Source organism: Rhyacophila brunnea, unplaced genomic scaffold (assembly GCF_057557595.1).
Source record: "Rhyacophila brunnea isolate RB1 unplaced genomic scaffold, BYU_Rbru_1.0 scaffold_3, whole genome shotgun sequence".
Lineage (NCBI taxonomy): Eukaryota > Metazoa > Arthropoda > Insecta > Trichoptera > Rhyacophilidae > Rhyacophila > Rhyacophila brunnea.
The window spans coordinates 21,159,694-21,175,279 of NW_028232965.1; the positions used below are offsets into that span (position 1 = coordinate 21,159,694).

At 33.1% G+C, this 15,586-nt stretch overlaps 1 protein-coding gene across 4 annotated transcripts in view; it reads left to right on the plus strand.

Annotated features, from left to right (window-relative positions):
• The window catches only part of gus (splA/ryanodine receptor domain and SOCS box containing gustavus), a 217,295-nt gene that overhangs the window by 173,683 nt on the left and 28,026 nt on the right, over window positions 1-15,586 (plus strand). Inside the window, exon 1 of one of the 4 annotated variants that reach the window (XM_085952265.1) lies at window positions 13,324-13,961. The exons of the other annotated variants lie outside the window; for them this stretch is intronic. Coding sequence (XP_085808391.1) covers window positions 13,879-13,961 — 83 coding nt within the window. The 5' untranslated portion in view covers window positions 13,324-13,878. Of the gene's footprint in view, window positions 1-13,323; window positions 13,962-15,586 lie in introns of those variants that run through there. 4 annotated transcript variants of the gene reach the window in all.

A 15,586-nucleotide genomic window follows, 5' to 3' on the forward strand; every position in this document is an offset into this window, starting at 1 on the left:
GAGGCACTAAAAAACATAAAATAATGGCCCTACATCTTCTAAATATCTTGAAGAGTATGTATCTATTATATTTCTATATAATAAATAGCTTCGGTTTTAGTATATCTTTCTTTTATGATTTAATTCTATCATGAACTTTTTATCTATGTCATTTTGTATAAAAAAGGCCAAAAAAAACACAAAAATATTTGACATGTTATATTGATTCCACTGTTACACAAAGTTAAATTAAAATATAAATATATAATAGAAGAATTCATTACCTATACATATTTTGAAGATTTATTTGAATTAAGTGAATAAAAAATGAGTTATATTAATAATTTTCGTAATCAGTGTGCCTTTTTAAATAATCCCGAAAAAATCACCCTGTCTCCAATGGGTTAATGCCCCTTGGGTACCACTGTATAAGGGTATTTATATTGTCCAAAGGTTTTCCACTCGCCGAACTACTTGCCCGGCGCATTGTCGTTTCATCTGCTTGGCGACCTCCTTGTCGGTCTACTTCTATTAGGTACTTCGACTTACATACTATATTCACTTGGCCTGGGAAATTTAATTTAACTTGTTAATTTATTTATTAATGAAACAAACAGTTGATTACAAAAAAAAAATATAATAATGAAAAGTTATTGCAACCAGCAAAGTTTCCATAACCGTCAATTAAAGATACATAATTAAGGGAAGTCTGTTGATGTTTTTCAAATGTGATCTTTCCTACGTGAATATTTTGGCATTGACGTTGTACAATATTTAACACCTATCCTGGGGTGCACACATAAATTACCAAAAATAATTAAATATTCATTTTGTTACACAAACTGTTATCACACACTGTTCGTGCGTTAATAATTTCCAATAATTAGTATTAACAATGTTTACATATTATAAATGGATAATTCAGCAAGCAGAATTGCATGGCTATATACCTATTAATATGTAGATATTATCGTAAAATGAATTTAATGAACGTGATGAAACCGATGTCGAATATTGATATTTTGGCATTTACTATATGCGGCTACGTGTACGCTACTCAAACCCCAATTGGAAGATGCAAGTCTGTCAACATTTAAATGTCATCGAGCTTGATCAAAAAGCCGTCTGGCTCGTAAATTTTAACGATCGTGCAATTTTAACTGCAACCATAATCTTGAGAGTTTGTACATTGTGCCTACGCATGGCCGTTGCAGCAATTAGTAAAATTAATGGAAAATATTTTACCTTTCGTAAATATAAATAACTGGGACCTATAAATACAAGTACCCTACTACTTAAACTATTTTTTTTAAATATATCATTTTTACCAAGGTTTTGAGTGCTGCCCACTGTCATCAGTAATCACCGCTTGTCTGGATGAGAACCATTTACAACTTTGAAACAAATTTATAGCTATAAAGAGGTCCGTATGAAAATCATCCTATGTCTCCTAACCCCACCACCATCACCCTCGTGTATAGTCTAGCAGCTAGCTCGATAACATACCTACTCGTCTAACTTAATGTTAAGTAGGTACTTATTTTATTTGATTATTTTAAGAAATTACTTACTCGCCTGGCCTAGTTTTGAAAATTTGTAATGAAAACTGTATTTTGAAATAATATTCCATGTCAAACAACTATTGCCTTGGTCAATGCGTTATTTGCTTTTTATGCATACAATATCAATTTAGAAAGCCGTCTTTTATGAACAACGTAAACTTGTGAAACTTTGCCCTTCGTCCATTCGTTTTGTCATTGTATTTTTTTTTTGTCAACTGCAGCACTAATAATAATGAAACATTTCGGCCAACACGCGGTATGAATTGAGGCACGAATTCGACAACTCGCTCTTAGCAATAATAATTAGCAACTTTGCGATTATTACCCGTGATGCCTGGCCAACAATGTAACCACCCCGAAGAGTTTAAAAATGTTTTTCTTATTTATAAATTAATTACCTACTGTAATCCTATATTCACGCATGCTGTTGGTCGTATTCTAACGTTTATACAATACATTACACATTGTTGTATTTATTATGATTTTGAAGTTGCAAAAAACCGTTTATAATTATTAAAAAATGATTAAGGGTAGTTGTAATAGGTATATAATATAAAATGGCGTCTGATGAATATAAACTACTTTGCAATCAACCTCCAGTTTAATTCTATTTTACTAACAAACATAACTGGATTTGATATTGTATGATATGATGGAAAAGTACTTACTGAATCAAGAAACTTATTAAAAACAGTAAAAATGGAGGTTACCGACTTTGAAACTAATAACTTCCAATTATTGTAGCTGTAATCTCAACCTTAAGTAAGTAATATTATAATTTTGATTTTGAGAAAAATGAAAAATATCTAAGTAGGTAGTAAGTCATACGTAGGTACCTACTGAAGTACTTACTATACCATAATTCTATGGCAACTAAGCTTAAAAATACTATAATTGTGAAGGATTTAATACGAAATATGTAAGTGTAACTGTGTACAACACTAAGTGTTACTATTCTTTTATTTATATGGGCGGGGCACATTGCTCGCCGAAAGGACGGCCGCTGGACAAATGCCGTCATCCAATGGGTACCCAAGGGGTACGAAACGGCCACAGGGTCGCCCTAAAAGCCGCTGGATTGACGAATTGGTAAAGTTCGGCGGAAATACGTGGCAGCGAACGACACAGGACCGAGAGAGTTGGAGAAAGCTTGGGGAGGCCTTCATCCAGCAGTGGATTGACCCTGGCTGATGATGATATGGTGATTATAATACAAAGGTGTAAAAATTATGGTTTTCTTGAAAAAAACTATTCTACAGAAACATTTTCGTATCGTATCTTTCAAAAGTATAGTAAGTAGAGTACTATAATAATGTATTATAGTACGGTTGGCAATAATAACACTGCTGTGTTGCCTTAGAAATGAATGGTAGTTAATGTTGATTAATGGTAATTTATTCAATTGGCACCCGAGTTAGAGGAAAAAAACAATAGCCACACAACTATAATATTATAATAATAATATAAAACTGTATGTCAATGTGTTGTTAGATATTATTAGATATTTTACTTGTGGTCAGCTTGTAAATACAGCAAAGCTTAACGTGTGCTTCGATTGATATTGTTTTGTGTGCATATTATTATTACACACTTAAATAAATTATTATCAAATCTGTGGTTATTGTAAGTTAGAGACTTAAAATAAAATTTATCAGAATCTCTGACAGATCAACCGCGATGACGTAAAAAATACTGATTTGACAACATTGAGTCATTCCTTCAACATTCGACAAGTAATTATGAACTTTCATCATAAATGAACCCTTGAGTTTATGTACGGATATTATTTGGCATATTTACATCTACAATAATAATATAATGTCCATTAAACTAAAGTTTGAGTGGTTGAAGAGAAGTGTGTCAATGTGAAGGTCAAATTAGTTAACCGCGTTTCGTCTCTGTTTAGCTCAATGTAAATATCTCCGGCGCGGATTGTGCAACGGCGACCGAGCCGCCGACTGGCGAAGGAGTCTGTTACATCACAACATCGCCGATATGAAACCCACCTCACCTTGATCCACCATTGCAAGCCTATTTTTATTCATTGAGATATGTACGCCAAAAGAAATCTTTAAATTATGTTTTTTTCGACCCATGTATGTCGCACGACCCGCGCCGTATTGCAGCACACTTCATGCGAGCATAATATTGTATGTTGGCTCTTAATGCAAACTGATTAAGTATTCGTTTTATACCTATCTACCTTGTAATTCGTTGGGCACGAAACAATGTTCGCGTAAAAATTTAAATATTTCGAGAATATGCTTTAAGCTTACTTTATTTAGTTGACAACATTATAAAATCGGCGTTCAATAATTTCGGAAAAAAAGCACGAACTAATTCGGAGTTGGCAACAAAAATGTTGCCAACTTATGTCACCCATGGAAAATATAATTTATAAATAAAATAAACTATGAATTGTTTTATTATGTTTGCTCTTTTCTCTGCACACTACGACATACGATACATCGAAATCTATGACATTTCCAAACTCTACAGTCTGCACTCTATGTGCTATGAAATTGTGGCAGTAGTTGCTTTAACAAAGTAAATAAACAAAATTTAAAAATAAATATACTGACACAGTGAGTGACGCGGTCCAATCGTTCGAAATTAGTATTGTTCAGAATACCCGAGAATTAGCGAAACACTTAGAATATTCGGTTAATTCTATGCTTAAAAATCTCTATATAATATTATATAATATGTGTACTTTTTCACATCGCAGCGCGGCACTAGTGGTTTCCGTGTTTACGCTAGATATTTTGTCAGATAATCTCGAACAATTGACGTGGTACCTACATATCATTATAATAATACGCTACATTATAGAATTGTAGATGTTAATAGTTTTTTTCGCACAGATTTAAATGCAAGTGTGGACTAATGGATCGATTTTCATTATTGATGGCACGCAAATATTGTGTTTATTAAATACTCGCCGGAAACTATATATTTACGTAAACAATCGTGTAGTACCGTTACATAGTGTATAAAAATTCGTTAACCGTACTATTATTATAGTACGTATGTTACTTTAATGCTAGTCCGTTTACTGTGTACGATAGATAGGTGTATAACAATATTATATTTCAAAATCCAAAGGTCTCTTGTGTTCTGTGCTCGTTACATTAGTCCAGTGTGTTGCGAGGATAACTTACTTCTTTAATCTTTAATTTAAGAATTTTGGTGTGTTTTTAAACTGTATCGTTTAACTCAGAAATGTTGAAAAACACTTTATGTATACACTATGTATGACTGTACAGTAACATAAAAATTCTATAATTTTGCTTAAAAAATGAGCGAAACACGAAGAAAATTGGCAGCTCGAAATATTTAGTAAACTATAATAATATATACTTATCTACATTTTTTAAATACATTTTGGCTCGGTTGGTTACTTGGTAAAGCTAAAAAACGTTCTATCAAATTTGATTCTACAGGGAAAAGCTTCGATTTGTAGCTCGGAAAATTAAAAAATATGACTACCTACGCTAAAATATCGATATTTCTTTTATTGTGTTATTCGTGGTGGAAATGCACTGTATTATTAATTTAAATAAAACGTACGTTGTATCGTACTTATTCCAATGTTTAATAAAAGTCGATATCCTCCAGGGAACGGCACTATAATTTGTAATTATGTTTTTATTCACTTTTCGTAAATGTATTGTAATCGTGTTAAGAAAATATGCCACACAGGGCAGCACTGTCTCACATGTTTAATGGCATAATATCTTTTAACCTAGTTTCGTGAAATGACGTTCATAAAAACCACCTTTTAGTCTTCGAATGACATTCGTGGTATTTGCAGCGCACTGCACACACATCCCTTCCACATAAATTGATCACCCCTCATTTAAATTCTACGAGCGGAAACGCATATTTCAAGCGGTGCGGAGGGCGGTGGTGTATAGCGAAAAGTATCAAATGTTTCACACATTACACGCTGGGGTGGCGCGGGTCTGTCACAATGGGGCAGAGACTAGTCGCGGATAAGGCCACTCACCCCGCCAGCTGTGGAATAACTTGCCCCATGACTCCTCAACCATGAAGCGCCCCTTTCTGTCTCTCGCGATACGATCCCGTTATTTCTATTACCCACCTAGGTATATCCTAATAAAATGATACACTTGAATACTTATCGTTCTATAAGATGACCTTCAACAGTTTTTTTTCAGATGTTGATACGTATCTACCTTTGTGACCTTGACTCTTCCTACGGGTAAATTAATTGCCTCGGTTTAGACTTTCGTAATTTTATTTTTATCACTTTACAATGTGTTAATTTTTATTATATTAAGACATAAGTAATAAATAACCGTTTTAAATATTTTATTCACCTTTACATTACTCACGTAAATTAGTGAGTTGGTATAATAAATAAATAATTAAACAATATTCAATATTATGTATGTACGGATAGCATGGCAATTTTCCATTGCGGAGTAGTATGTTTAGTCAGTACCGTGTTATAGATACCTTTCCTTGTTTTATTAAAATATTATTCAGTTGTCAGTTTTATTTTTTCAATGTGGCCTGGTGTAAATCTTGGCTAAACATTGCAGAGGTTTGTCTATCGTAACACGCGTTGAAAGTAAAAAAGAATATTCACTAAACCTAATTCATGCTCTAAAGTAGTCTAAATCTAAATATTATACTGTGCAGCTGCTCGGAATTCCGACCCGTGACCCACGGACTTAACAGCGGCTTGTTTTATGTTAATTACTCAACTGAGGGTGCTTTCGGTTACGAATGATTTCCAAAATACTTGGTTTTTCCAGAATGCAATAAAGCGTATGTTATTGTTATTCGATTGAAAACCAGAATTATTTTAATATAATATAACGTTTAAATTTACATCTTAGTAGCTTTGCATTTTTCGCTGTGGTAAAAAAAAGATGAAGACATTTTGTAGCGTTTGTGTTTGTCGTTAGCAACAAGTTTCCTCGCCTGGGCCTCACCTTGAAGCGCGAGAATCAGATGTGGAAAGGCACCTCCACCTCCGGTGTACCTGTCCGCTGCCTTCCAAGGTTCCCTCGCCACGCACGCTGCACAACCGGCTGACAACACGCATCACGCACTCCTCATCGCCAATTCGATAATTACATAGCAGTTATAATTATTATTCTCGTCGATATTCAGGATATTCTAACAACTTTATTAAAATAGGAACGTAACCCACCGTCTGCCATTTCATATCGGAACGATCGTATTATTTTTATTCCATGCAATGTATTGACGTAAAGTGCAATGCAACGATAGTTATACTAGCATCCACAGTCAACATACGAAATGTACCTACATTTTTCTGATAATTTACATTTTAACGTGTTTAGAAAAAAAACGTTTCAAAGAAAAATAGCCTCTCATTTTAGTTCACCGTACTTTACAGTTATTTCTGTTTTTTTTAAATGCAGCTTAATGAATTCTTTCGAAAATCATAAAAATATTTTTTTTAATAATTTCGTAGTTTTAATGTTAGGTATGCAATTCAAAAACATCGTTTAACCTGAAAAATAAATATGTACATATATTATAACTTGATAGGTATTGTATTTTTTTTAGTTATATCAAATCGAGGTTATTATATTACGACAGAATTATTCAATTTTATCCACTACTCTTTTGTAAGGATTCTTTTCTTGTAGCACACATTCATAATATTTCTTTGGTACAATTTCTGATGAAAAGAAATCGGTAATGTTTCATTTCCTTCCCTCAATGTAGGTATTCCATGAGTGGAAACGTCTTATCGGGATTGTAATCCCTAACTGACACCAAATAATAAGTACATAATAATAATATTATTATGTAATACCTATATTATAGGTATTTGAATTGTTGTGTCGATAACATATTATTTTATTATCTCGATGTAAAAAATCCACTCTTGTTTAATGTAAGTTTTCCATGCGAAGTGAATCGACTCGGGCACGTTAATTATGTACGAAAATTATTTATGTGATCATATTTTCAATATAAATTCGCGGTATCTTTTTTCGAGTTTCACAATTTTCATGGCGCTTTTTTGTTTATGACAGTTTCGCTTGCAACTAAGTTCATAAACTTCTCCGAATGCCATGTCGTTCATTTTGGAACTACCACTCAAGGCGAATAAAATTCTACGTTGATGTACAACGTACACCTCGTCTTTAAACACAGTGATATTGCAAGTCGCTTCCGAGAATACTTTCACTATTTCTTATAATTTTAATTTGTCGCGTATTTCATATAAGTTCATAACTTCAACGTAAATTTATTGTAACCAGTGCTATTTTTCTAAAAACGTATATTCCGGAAAGCTTGTTTCGTGAGCCGACTAACATGGACACGGGGGGGGGGGGGTTATACTGTAGCCTTGTATTTTGTCATGAAATTATTCGCGTTAATTGGGGTTGTAATTACGTATAGCAAAAGCTAAAAAGCACTATGCAAGGTATCATTCATAACCATATTTCATATTTTTTTTGGATGACTATTTAAAAAAAAATACATAATTACCTCTACTTAATTTATTATTAGAACAGATATTACTGTACCGCGGCAGTACCACCTGTCAACTTCTCCATTTCTCTCTCTTATACGTTCACATGTATGTTCGACCTTACTGGCTTTGTGCTGGTGTTTCCAGACCAGGCTCAATTATTTGTTTGAGCTGGCTGCATTAGCCTGGCGGAGTCAATAGAATACTATAGTCACCTGGTTTTGTCGAGCGTGCCATCCTAAGCTCGTCCTATTTCTATGTCGTTATTTTATTGTGAAGCCGTCAGTCAAAATTACCACGTTGGTATTCAATTATCATCATAATCCCAATTATGCATTCCAGGTGTTTGTTATAGATTGTAATATTTTGTAATAGGTTTTTGAAGGTAAATTCAGTTTACAAGATTTACTTTTTATTTAAATATTATTTAAATTGTGTTTAATGTATCTTCAGGGAAACATGGAATTTCCAACGGTCTTTCCTTCCTTTGTCCTATTATATTGGTACCTACATACAATTCAATCGTATCGATGTTCATCCGGTTTATTTTTTAATTTATTTAACTTATAATGCACTTCAATGTTTTCAATAAATTCAGAGGTTTCGTGGTGTGTGTTACTAATAAAGTATGTTTAAATATGAATATTTTGGAATTCCTTAATATCAACGTATAACTTCAATAACGCATTAATTATTAACTTCACGTAAAACCCCAATTGCTCCCTACTCATGTTTTTTATACTAAAAGTTCCCTTCCCCGCTACTCAATTATAATAATCTTGCAATTACAAAATTGTCCCTTTCCAGTGCCATCTTCAGATACTTACGTCGGCTTTGCCCTTTCCCATAGCTCCTTGGTTACATCCATCACACAGAATTGGCAATAATTATTATAATCCTACACAAACTTAAATGTAATTTTAGGTAGGTATAAGGTAAGTAAGGTATATTTATACTCGTAATAATTGAAAAAAACCCATGATTTTTTTCCGCGACGCTTAGATACGGGCAGCGTTTTTCTGCCAGATCTAGCATGTTTATTATACATTATAGCTTGCATAATACATATTATCTGACATATGGCTTTAAATCTAGCGTTTTTTGACACAGCAAAAAGCTTATAATTTATCACAAAAAGCTAGAATATTTTACTAATTTGCTTGAAAATCAACACGTTGGCCTCGTACATATTTTATCTTTACAGTAAATTAATAATGCAACATATACATACTATATTTAAATGAAGACCTAATTTCGTACCTGATTATGCTTCCGTTGTGTGATTTAGATATTTTTGAGTTGTGGTACAATCAATTATCCTTCAATATATTTATTTATTTAAGAATACAAAACATTGTGGACATAAAAAATTAAAATTCAAGACGTACACAAAATGAGATTTACATTATAAGTCAAATATTACCCTCACAAGAGAGAAGAGAATATATATATATATAATAACAATAATAATAACAAAAAATAAAAATTTTGAAAAAAAAAAAACATACAATTTCCCCCCCTTTATTGCATTAAATAATACAGACACCTTTTTAAATAGTCAACAATGTACTAATACAAAAATGAAAAAATAAATAAACAAGGTTTTACTAAGTACTTATATATTCATTTTTAAATTAATTTGTTGTTCATCCGATGAATGTGCTTGTTTATTAGCACAATCAATTTCAATAGTAGTCAATCCAAATTTATCATCGTTCATTGACAAATGGATTCTATCATGGGCCCCACATCCTGAAGCGGGCCCCGAGATCAGGATCTTTCAACCACATATTTTAGCTTTGAAACAGAACAGCCCCGCAGGCGACTTTTTTACTATTAATAAAATAATGTTAAAAGTGCATTATCAAACTAACCAAGAACTCATTAAATAGATTTTTGGAGCTTCAATATATATCTGGCGTAGAAATAATTTAAATGTGAATACGTGGCGAACTTTTTTTTTGTAATTTTGATTTCCAAAGCTCCGAATTTTTATGAATGCCTTCACTTTGTCTTTTTAAATCAGTGAATGCATTAGTGGTCCTTGCATTGATTTATTCACTCATTTTTTTTTTAATTTCAGCCAAATACAATAAAATTATCGTTCCTAAACAAACTTGCGTGAAATTTCAACATTATGATTTGACCCTTTTATCACTTCATTTTTTCACAAGATAGCTAGCGCGCTTCACAATAGTGTAGAAGTGAGGTATTATAAAATTAGTCTCCATATTTTCAGACAGGTTTGCAAACAACCTTTTATAGGATTGTTTTTTGTATAGTTTATAACTAGCGACCGTTTTATAAACTATGCATTTGCAAACTGCTAACCTGTGGCTACATTAATTTTTTCTTCAATTTAAAATAAATTCAACATCTACATATTCAAATAAATTTTCACGTCACTTTCACTGTATGAAAATATAGATTCTGGTTTTAAGTGAATTGTGTTAAACTTTTCGCGCCTCCCTTAGCAACACTCCGCGCCTCCAAGTTTGTAAATCGCTGATTTATATCCTTGAAGTGAAATTTTGTCAATTATAAGTAAATTAGCGTTTTTTACCAACAAGCTTAATGGGGGACATGCTCAGCGTACGTCAAAATGGAGCTTTTATGCTATTTTCAAAGCATGATCCTGGACATTCCTTAAACGTTGTAGATAATCTATTTACATAATATTGAAGCCTTATTATCCTTAATATTTATTTTAAACATTTGATGACTGCATAAAGTATTTTTATTACATAAAATAGTATTCTTATATACCTCTCGCTCTACTGTTTTAGAATATAGTCATATTTCAGTACGTCCATGTGAAGTGGTGTTAAGATTTTTTATATTTATTAATTTTTAAAAGCATCTATAAAACCATTAGTAAAATTTAAGTCGACATTATTATAGTGAAATATTTACAATACAAATTATATTGATAATCTCTGTGATCCCAAATTTGACAAGAATTAGGCATTTTATTATTCAAAAAATGGGCAAGATTTACACTTTTAAAGATACTGATTATAAACTATGTCTTTGACCATTCAAATGTGATAAACATTCTACGAATAATGTTTGCTTTATGATAATTATTAACCTAAATATAATTTTTATTGTAAATATTTCACTATAATAATGTCGACTTAAATTTTACTAATAATTTTATAAATGCTTTTAAAAATTAATAAATATAAAAAATCTTAACACCACTTCACATGGACGTACTGAAATATGACTATATTCTAAAACATTAGAGCGAGTGGTTTAAAAGAATACTATTTTATGTAATAAAAATACTTTATGCAGTCATCAAATGTTTAAAATAAATATAAAGGATAATAAGGCTTCAAAATTATGTAACTAGATTATCTACAACGTTTAAGTAATGTCCAGGATCATGCTTTGAAAATAACATAAAAGCTCCATTTTGACGTACGCTGAGCATGTGGGCCGTTAATATTTTATTACCCTATCTGACATATTTTTGCCAATGCCAGTTAGCAACACTGGATACGAGTGCTCCGAGCACTGTGCTCGGTCTACAAACCGCGCCACCGTAGGCGCAGTATGGGCTGACTATAAAATTACATATTACTGCAGTATATTAATATAAATATATAAGTGTTGCACTTATAATATTGATGAGATAAGAAGCGGGAATCTTAAATAATTGAAGCCTTTTTCTAATGATTCGAATTTTTCATTAAACATTACAGTGATACTTAGCTAAGTTTGCATAATATTATTAAGATTGTTGTAACAGCAGCGCTTAGACATTTGGGTAATGATCTTTGACGTGGTAGGTACCCAAGTCATTTTGTATTTGAACGTTTTCGCCATGTTACGTGCTACCAGTGAGGAATTGCACGAATAGCCGTGGTATTGTGTGGTACATTTTCTCAGTCCCTACTACTTCATGTATTTTATTTCAATTGGATAATATTGATTTTGAACTTGGATAGTATTTGCCAGGTGAATGTACCGTAGGCAGGGTATTCTACCTGACTCAACAGTGGGTAGGTACACACAGCCGACACGACCCTCTTTTATGGTAAGAATGCTACTATGTAATATACCTATCGTATTGTATATAATACCTATCAAACACATTTAATATATCACCATCCCTTTAGTATCTAACTATCTCATACTTTTCATTGTATCTTTTTAAACTGATATAATATATAGTAGGTAGGTAAGTATATAAATAAACATAAAACTATTATTACTTTTAATGAATTTAACCATGCTAAAGCTAAAGTACACATTGGTTGTGGTCCATCACTTATTAAATCATAAACCACCGGCAGTTAAATTGTAATAGTTTTTGGCTGAAATGGTGGGTTTAATAACAACCTCTACACATGTATAATAATAATACTACCCAAATGGCCATCCGATCAACGGTTTGTTGCTACGACCTTCCTAGCAGTCAAAGAATATTTTTAACCGCAAAAAATCGAATGTTTCTTCTCAATCGGGAACGATTAATAGTTTATTATTATCGAATGACTTGCAACCAATCCTCTAACGCTGTCAATATGTGTCCACCTGTGGTAGTTCATATTTTAATCATGTACACATTACAATCCATACTATAGTCTATATTATTGATTATAATATAATATATTATTTGACTAATAAACTATTAACGCACGGACATGGTTTGTGATCAATTTTATTTGGATCTTTATTCTGCTTGATTTAAAGTTACAATTTCATGGCTGAAGGGTATAATCCTTAATAATTGTTACGGGGCCTGAAAATAAATTAATCGACATGTGAAAAATAATCTACGCAACATCGATCATGTTCGTTTCGCCTAATATCGATACTCGATTATGTCTATAATGTTAAAATTATTAGATGTGTACATATGATTTTTAGAACAACAAAGCTCGAAAGATATTCTTTAAAAAGATATAATTATAAAATTTACGTAGGTCCGTTTTGATAATTAGGAGCCCCCAATATGTAATAGCACAGGGCCGTTTCAAAGGTAAATCCGGCCCTGAATGAGTACTATGCTCACATCTGCCTGTGTTTATGATAATAATATTATAAGGTAGACACCCGGTCCTATTCGATATACGGGTACGATTTGATAAAAGACGAAGGTATCTTCTACCCGCCGCCATGCCCTTTACCTCTTACGACAGAAGGCTCTTTCGGAAAGTAGCCCGAAGAGACTTTACCAAATGGGTATTCGACTCAACTTTGCCGACGCGGGCAGTGCACGGCCGCTGAATTCTACCTGCCTTCAAAGCTCGCTCCTTACCTGAGCTGAGTCGCACGAATGTCACTTCAGTCAAGTCCGCTGTGCTGGACGGCGACGCCAACCGCTCTTTTCATATCCGCACGATAACACTCGGTTTTATTCATTTCTTTTGTCAAGCGAGTGGTGCACCAATATCGTGCACATTTTATGGTACCTATTCCATATTGTATCACACGTTAGTGAAATGTGATTTTAAATAATTGAACTCCCGGATCAGTGCGTGATAAATTTGCAGATTGTGATTCAAAAGAACGGTTATTATTTATAATACCTATACGTATCTACAATCACGTGTCCGTGGTATTTTGAAGTGCAGTTTCCTAATATACACACGGCCACATGTTTCATCATCGGTTTGCATCAACAATTTCGGAAATGAGTGAATCATAAATACTTATCAAACTGGTTTCTCTTTCTCGGATAAGCGCGGTTTTTTCTTATGTGAATAATATTATATCGGTGCGAGTGTTTCACCGCTGTGTTTCCTCGTAATGTTGTTAATAATTTCGCACCGACAGATGTTTTTCTTGTTTAAAAAATATTTGTGATACTAAAAAGTGCAAAGTGAACGTAGTTTAATGCCACACTGTACGAATTCTGTTACTTTGTCAGTTGTGGACGTCTGGAGACTGATTTTTCAAATGGAATTGGCGAGAAAAAGGTATGCATGCATTGGAAACATTATTTTAAGTCATATAATAATCATCTAATCCAACTACCTACTAGCGTTTACGTTGTGGAACTCAATTATAATCGTGAGAACGTCAAAACGATTGGTTACAATCAGTGCTTCCCAAACTCATAGGTGACGGCCTCCTCGTAGAGCTTCTGCGGGGGGGGGGGGGGGGGGAAATTTATCAGAACTACAAATATTAATTATAAATGGGTTCGCTGCATGAAGTTTTAAGGATCAAAAAATAAAATTTGATAAGAACGCCATTTACTAAATCCTTAAAATATAATCATATTCCTTGGGCAGCTCAAGAAGAACTGATCGATATCAGATCAGATAATTCGTTTGAAATAGAATTTAATGAAAATATATTTAAAAGTTTTCGGTAAAGCCGCGTTGACACGGTCCAAGTACGATCCAAGTGCACTTGGATCGAGTGCCATCCAAGTGACAGCTTCATACTATTGATTCTTATCCAAGTGCACTCGTATGAGACATCTTCATACTAATTATTCCTATCCAAGCTACCGCGTCCTACTCATCCAAGTTAACTTGGATAGGAATAAATAGTATGAAGCTGTCACTTGGATGAGACATTTTCATACTAATTATTCCTATCCAAGTCTACTTGGATCGTACTTGGACCGTGTCAACGCGGCTTAAGGAGAAAGCAAGAATACCCGTCCGTATATTGCAAAAGCAGCATTGGTAGCAGTAATTCCTACCTATACGAAACATAATTTTCTTTATTAATCATAATAAAAATAAACACATGCCATGCTTTTCAACGAAGGCTTTGGAAGATTCGTTGCGAATTACCATTGAACCTGATATTGATTTGTAATGTGAAAACATCCAATCACATCACTTTCGTTAAATCGTTTTTGTAAGTTTCACCTACAGTATTTTTTTCTTATTTTATATTGTTTGTGATGACCCGTAATAGCCTGTGTATCTTTTTAAATAATTTATTTATCGACGGAGGGGGGTCGGGGATTTTTTTTTTTGGAATTTGGGGGTCGTGGTATGTAAAAGTTCGGGAAGCACTGGGTTTTGCACTACCAATAATCAAAAACATGAAACAATAATAATTGTGTGTGCGCTAGGAAAAGAGGGATTCATAAAAAACATTAAAATATCTGTCAATAATCATAGTCCGCATAGGAGGAGAAATGGGATGAGTATACTGGAATCAATTATATTACTGTGGCACCATGGGCGATTCTAAGATGTGTTGGTATAAATTATTGCTATAATGACTGTTTCTATGCTAGCAAACATTACCAATCCAAATGAGAATCACCTTTTCCGTACCTCAAGCACCTTTAGTATTTTAATATACTAAAGATGACGCTCCTGAACTAGTAAACTTCAGATAGAAACACTGAACTTCGCATATTATACACTGGTCCAAAACTTATTTTGTGCGTTGATTATATTATAATCATTGCAAACATTTGTGATGGGCGACTGATGGCCAATATCGACCGTTTTTATTCAAACAGCTTGACATATTATTATAACGGGCGACCCAATGAAATGTATTACTTTAGTTTATATATGAACATTATTATTATGTAGGTATTAACGTAAAGTTAATTTACAATTATTAA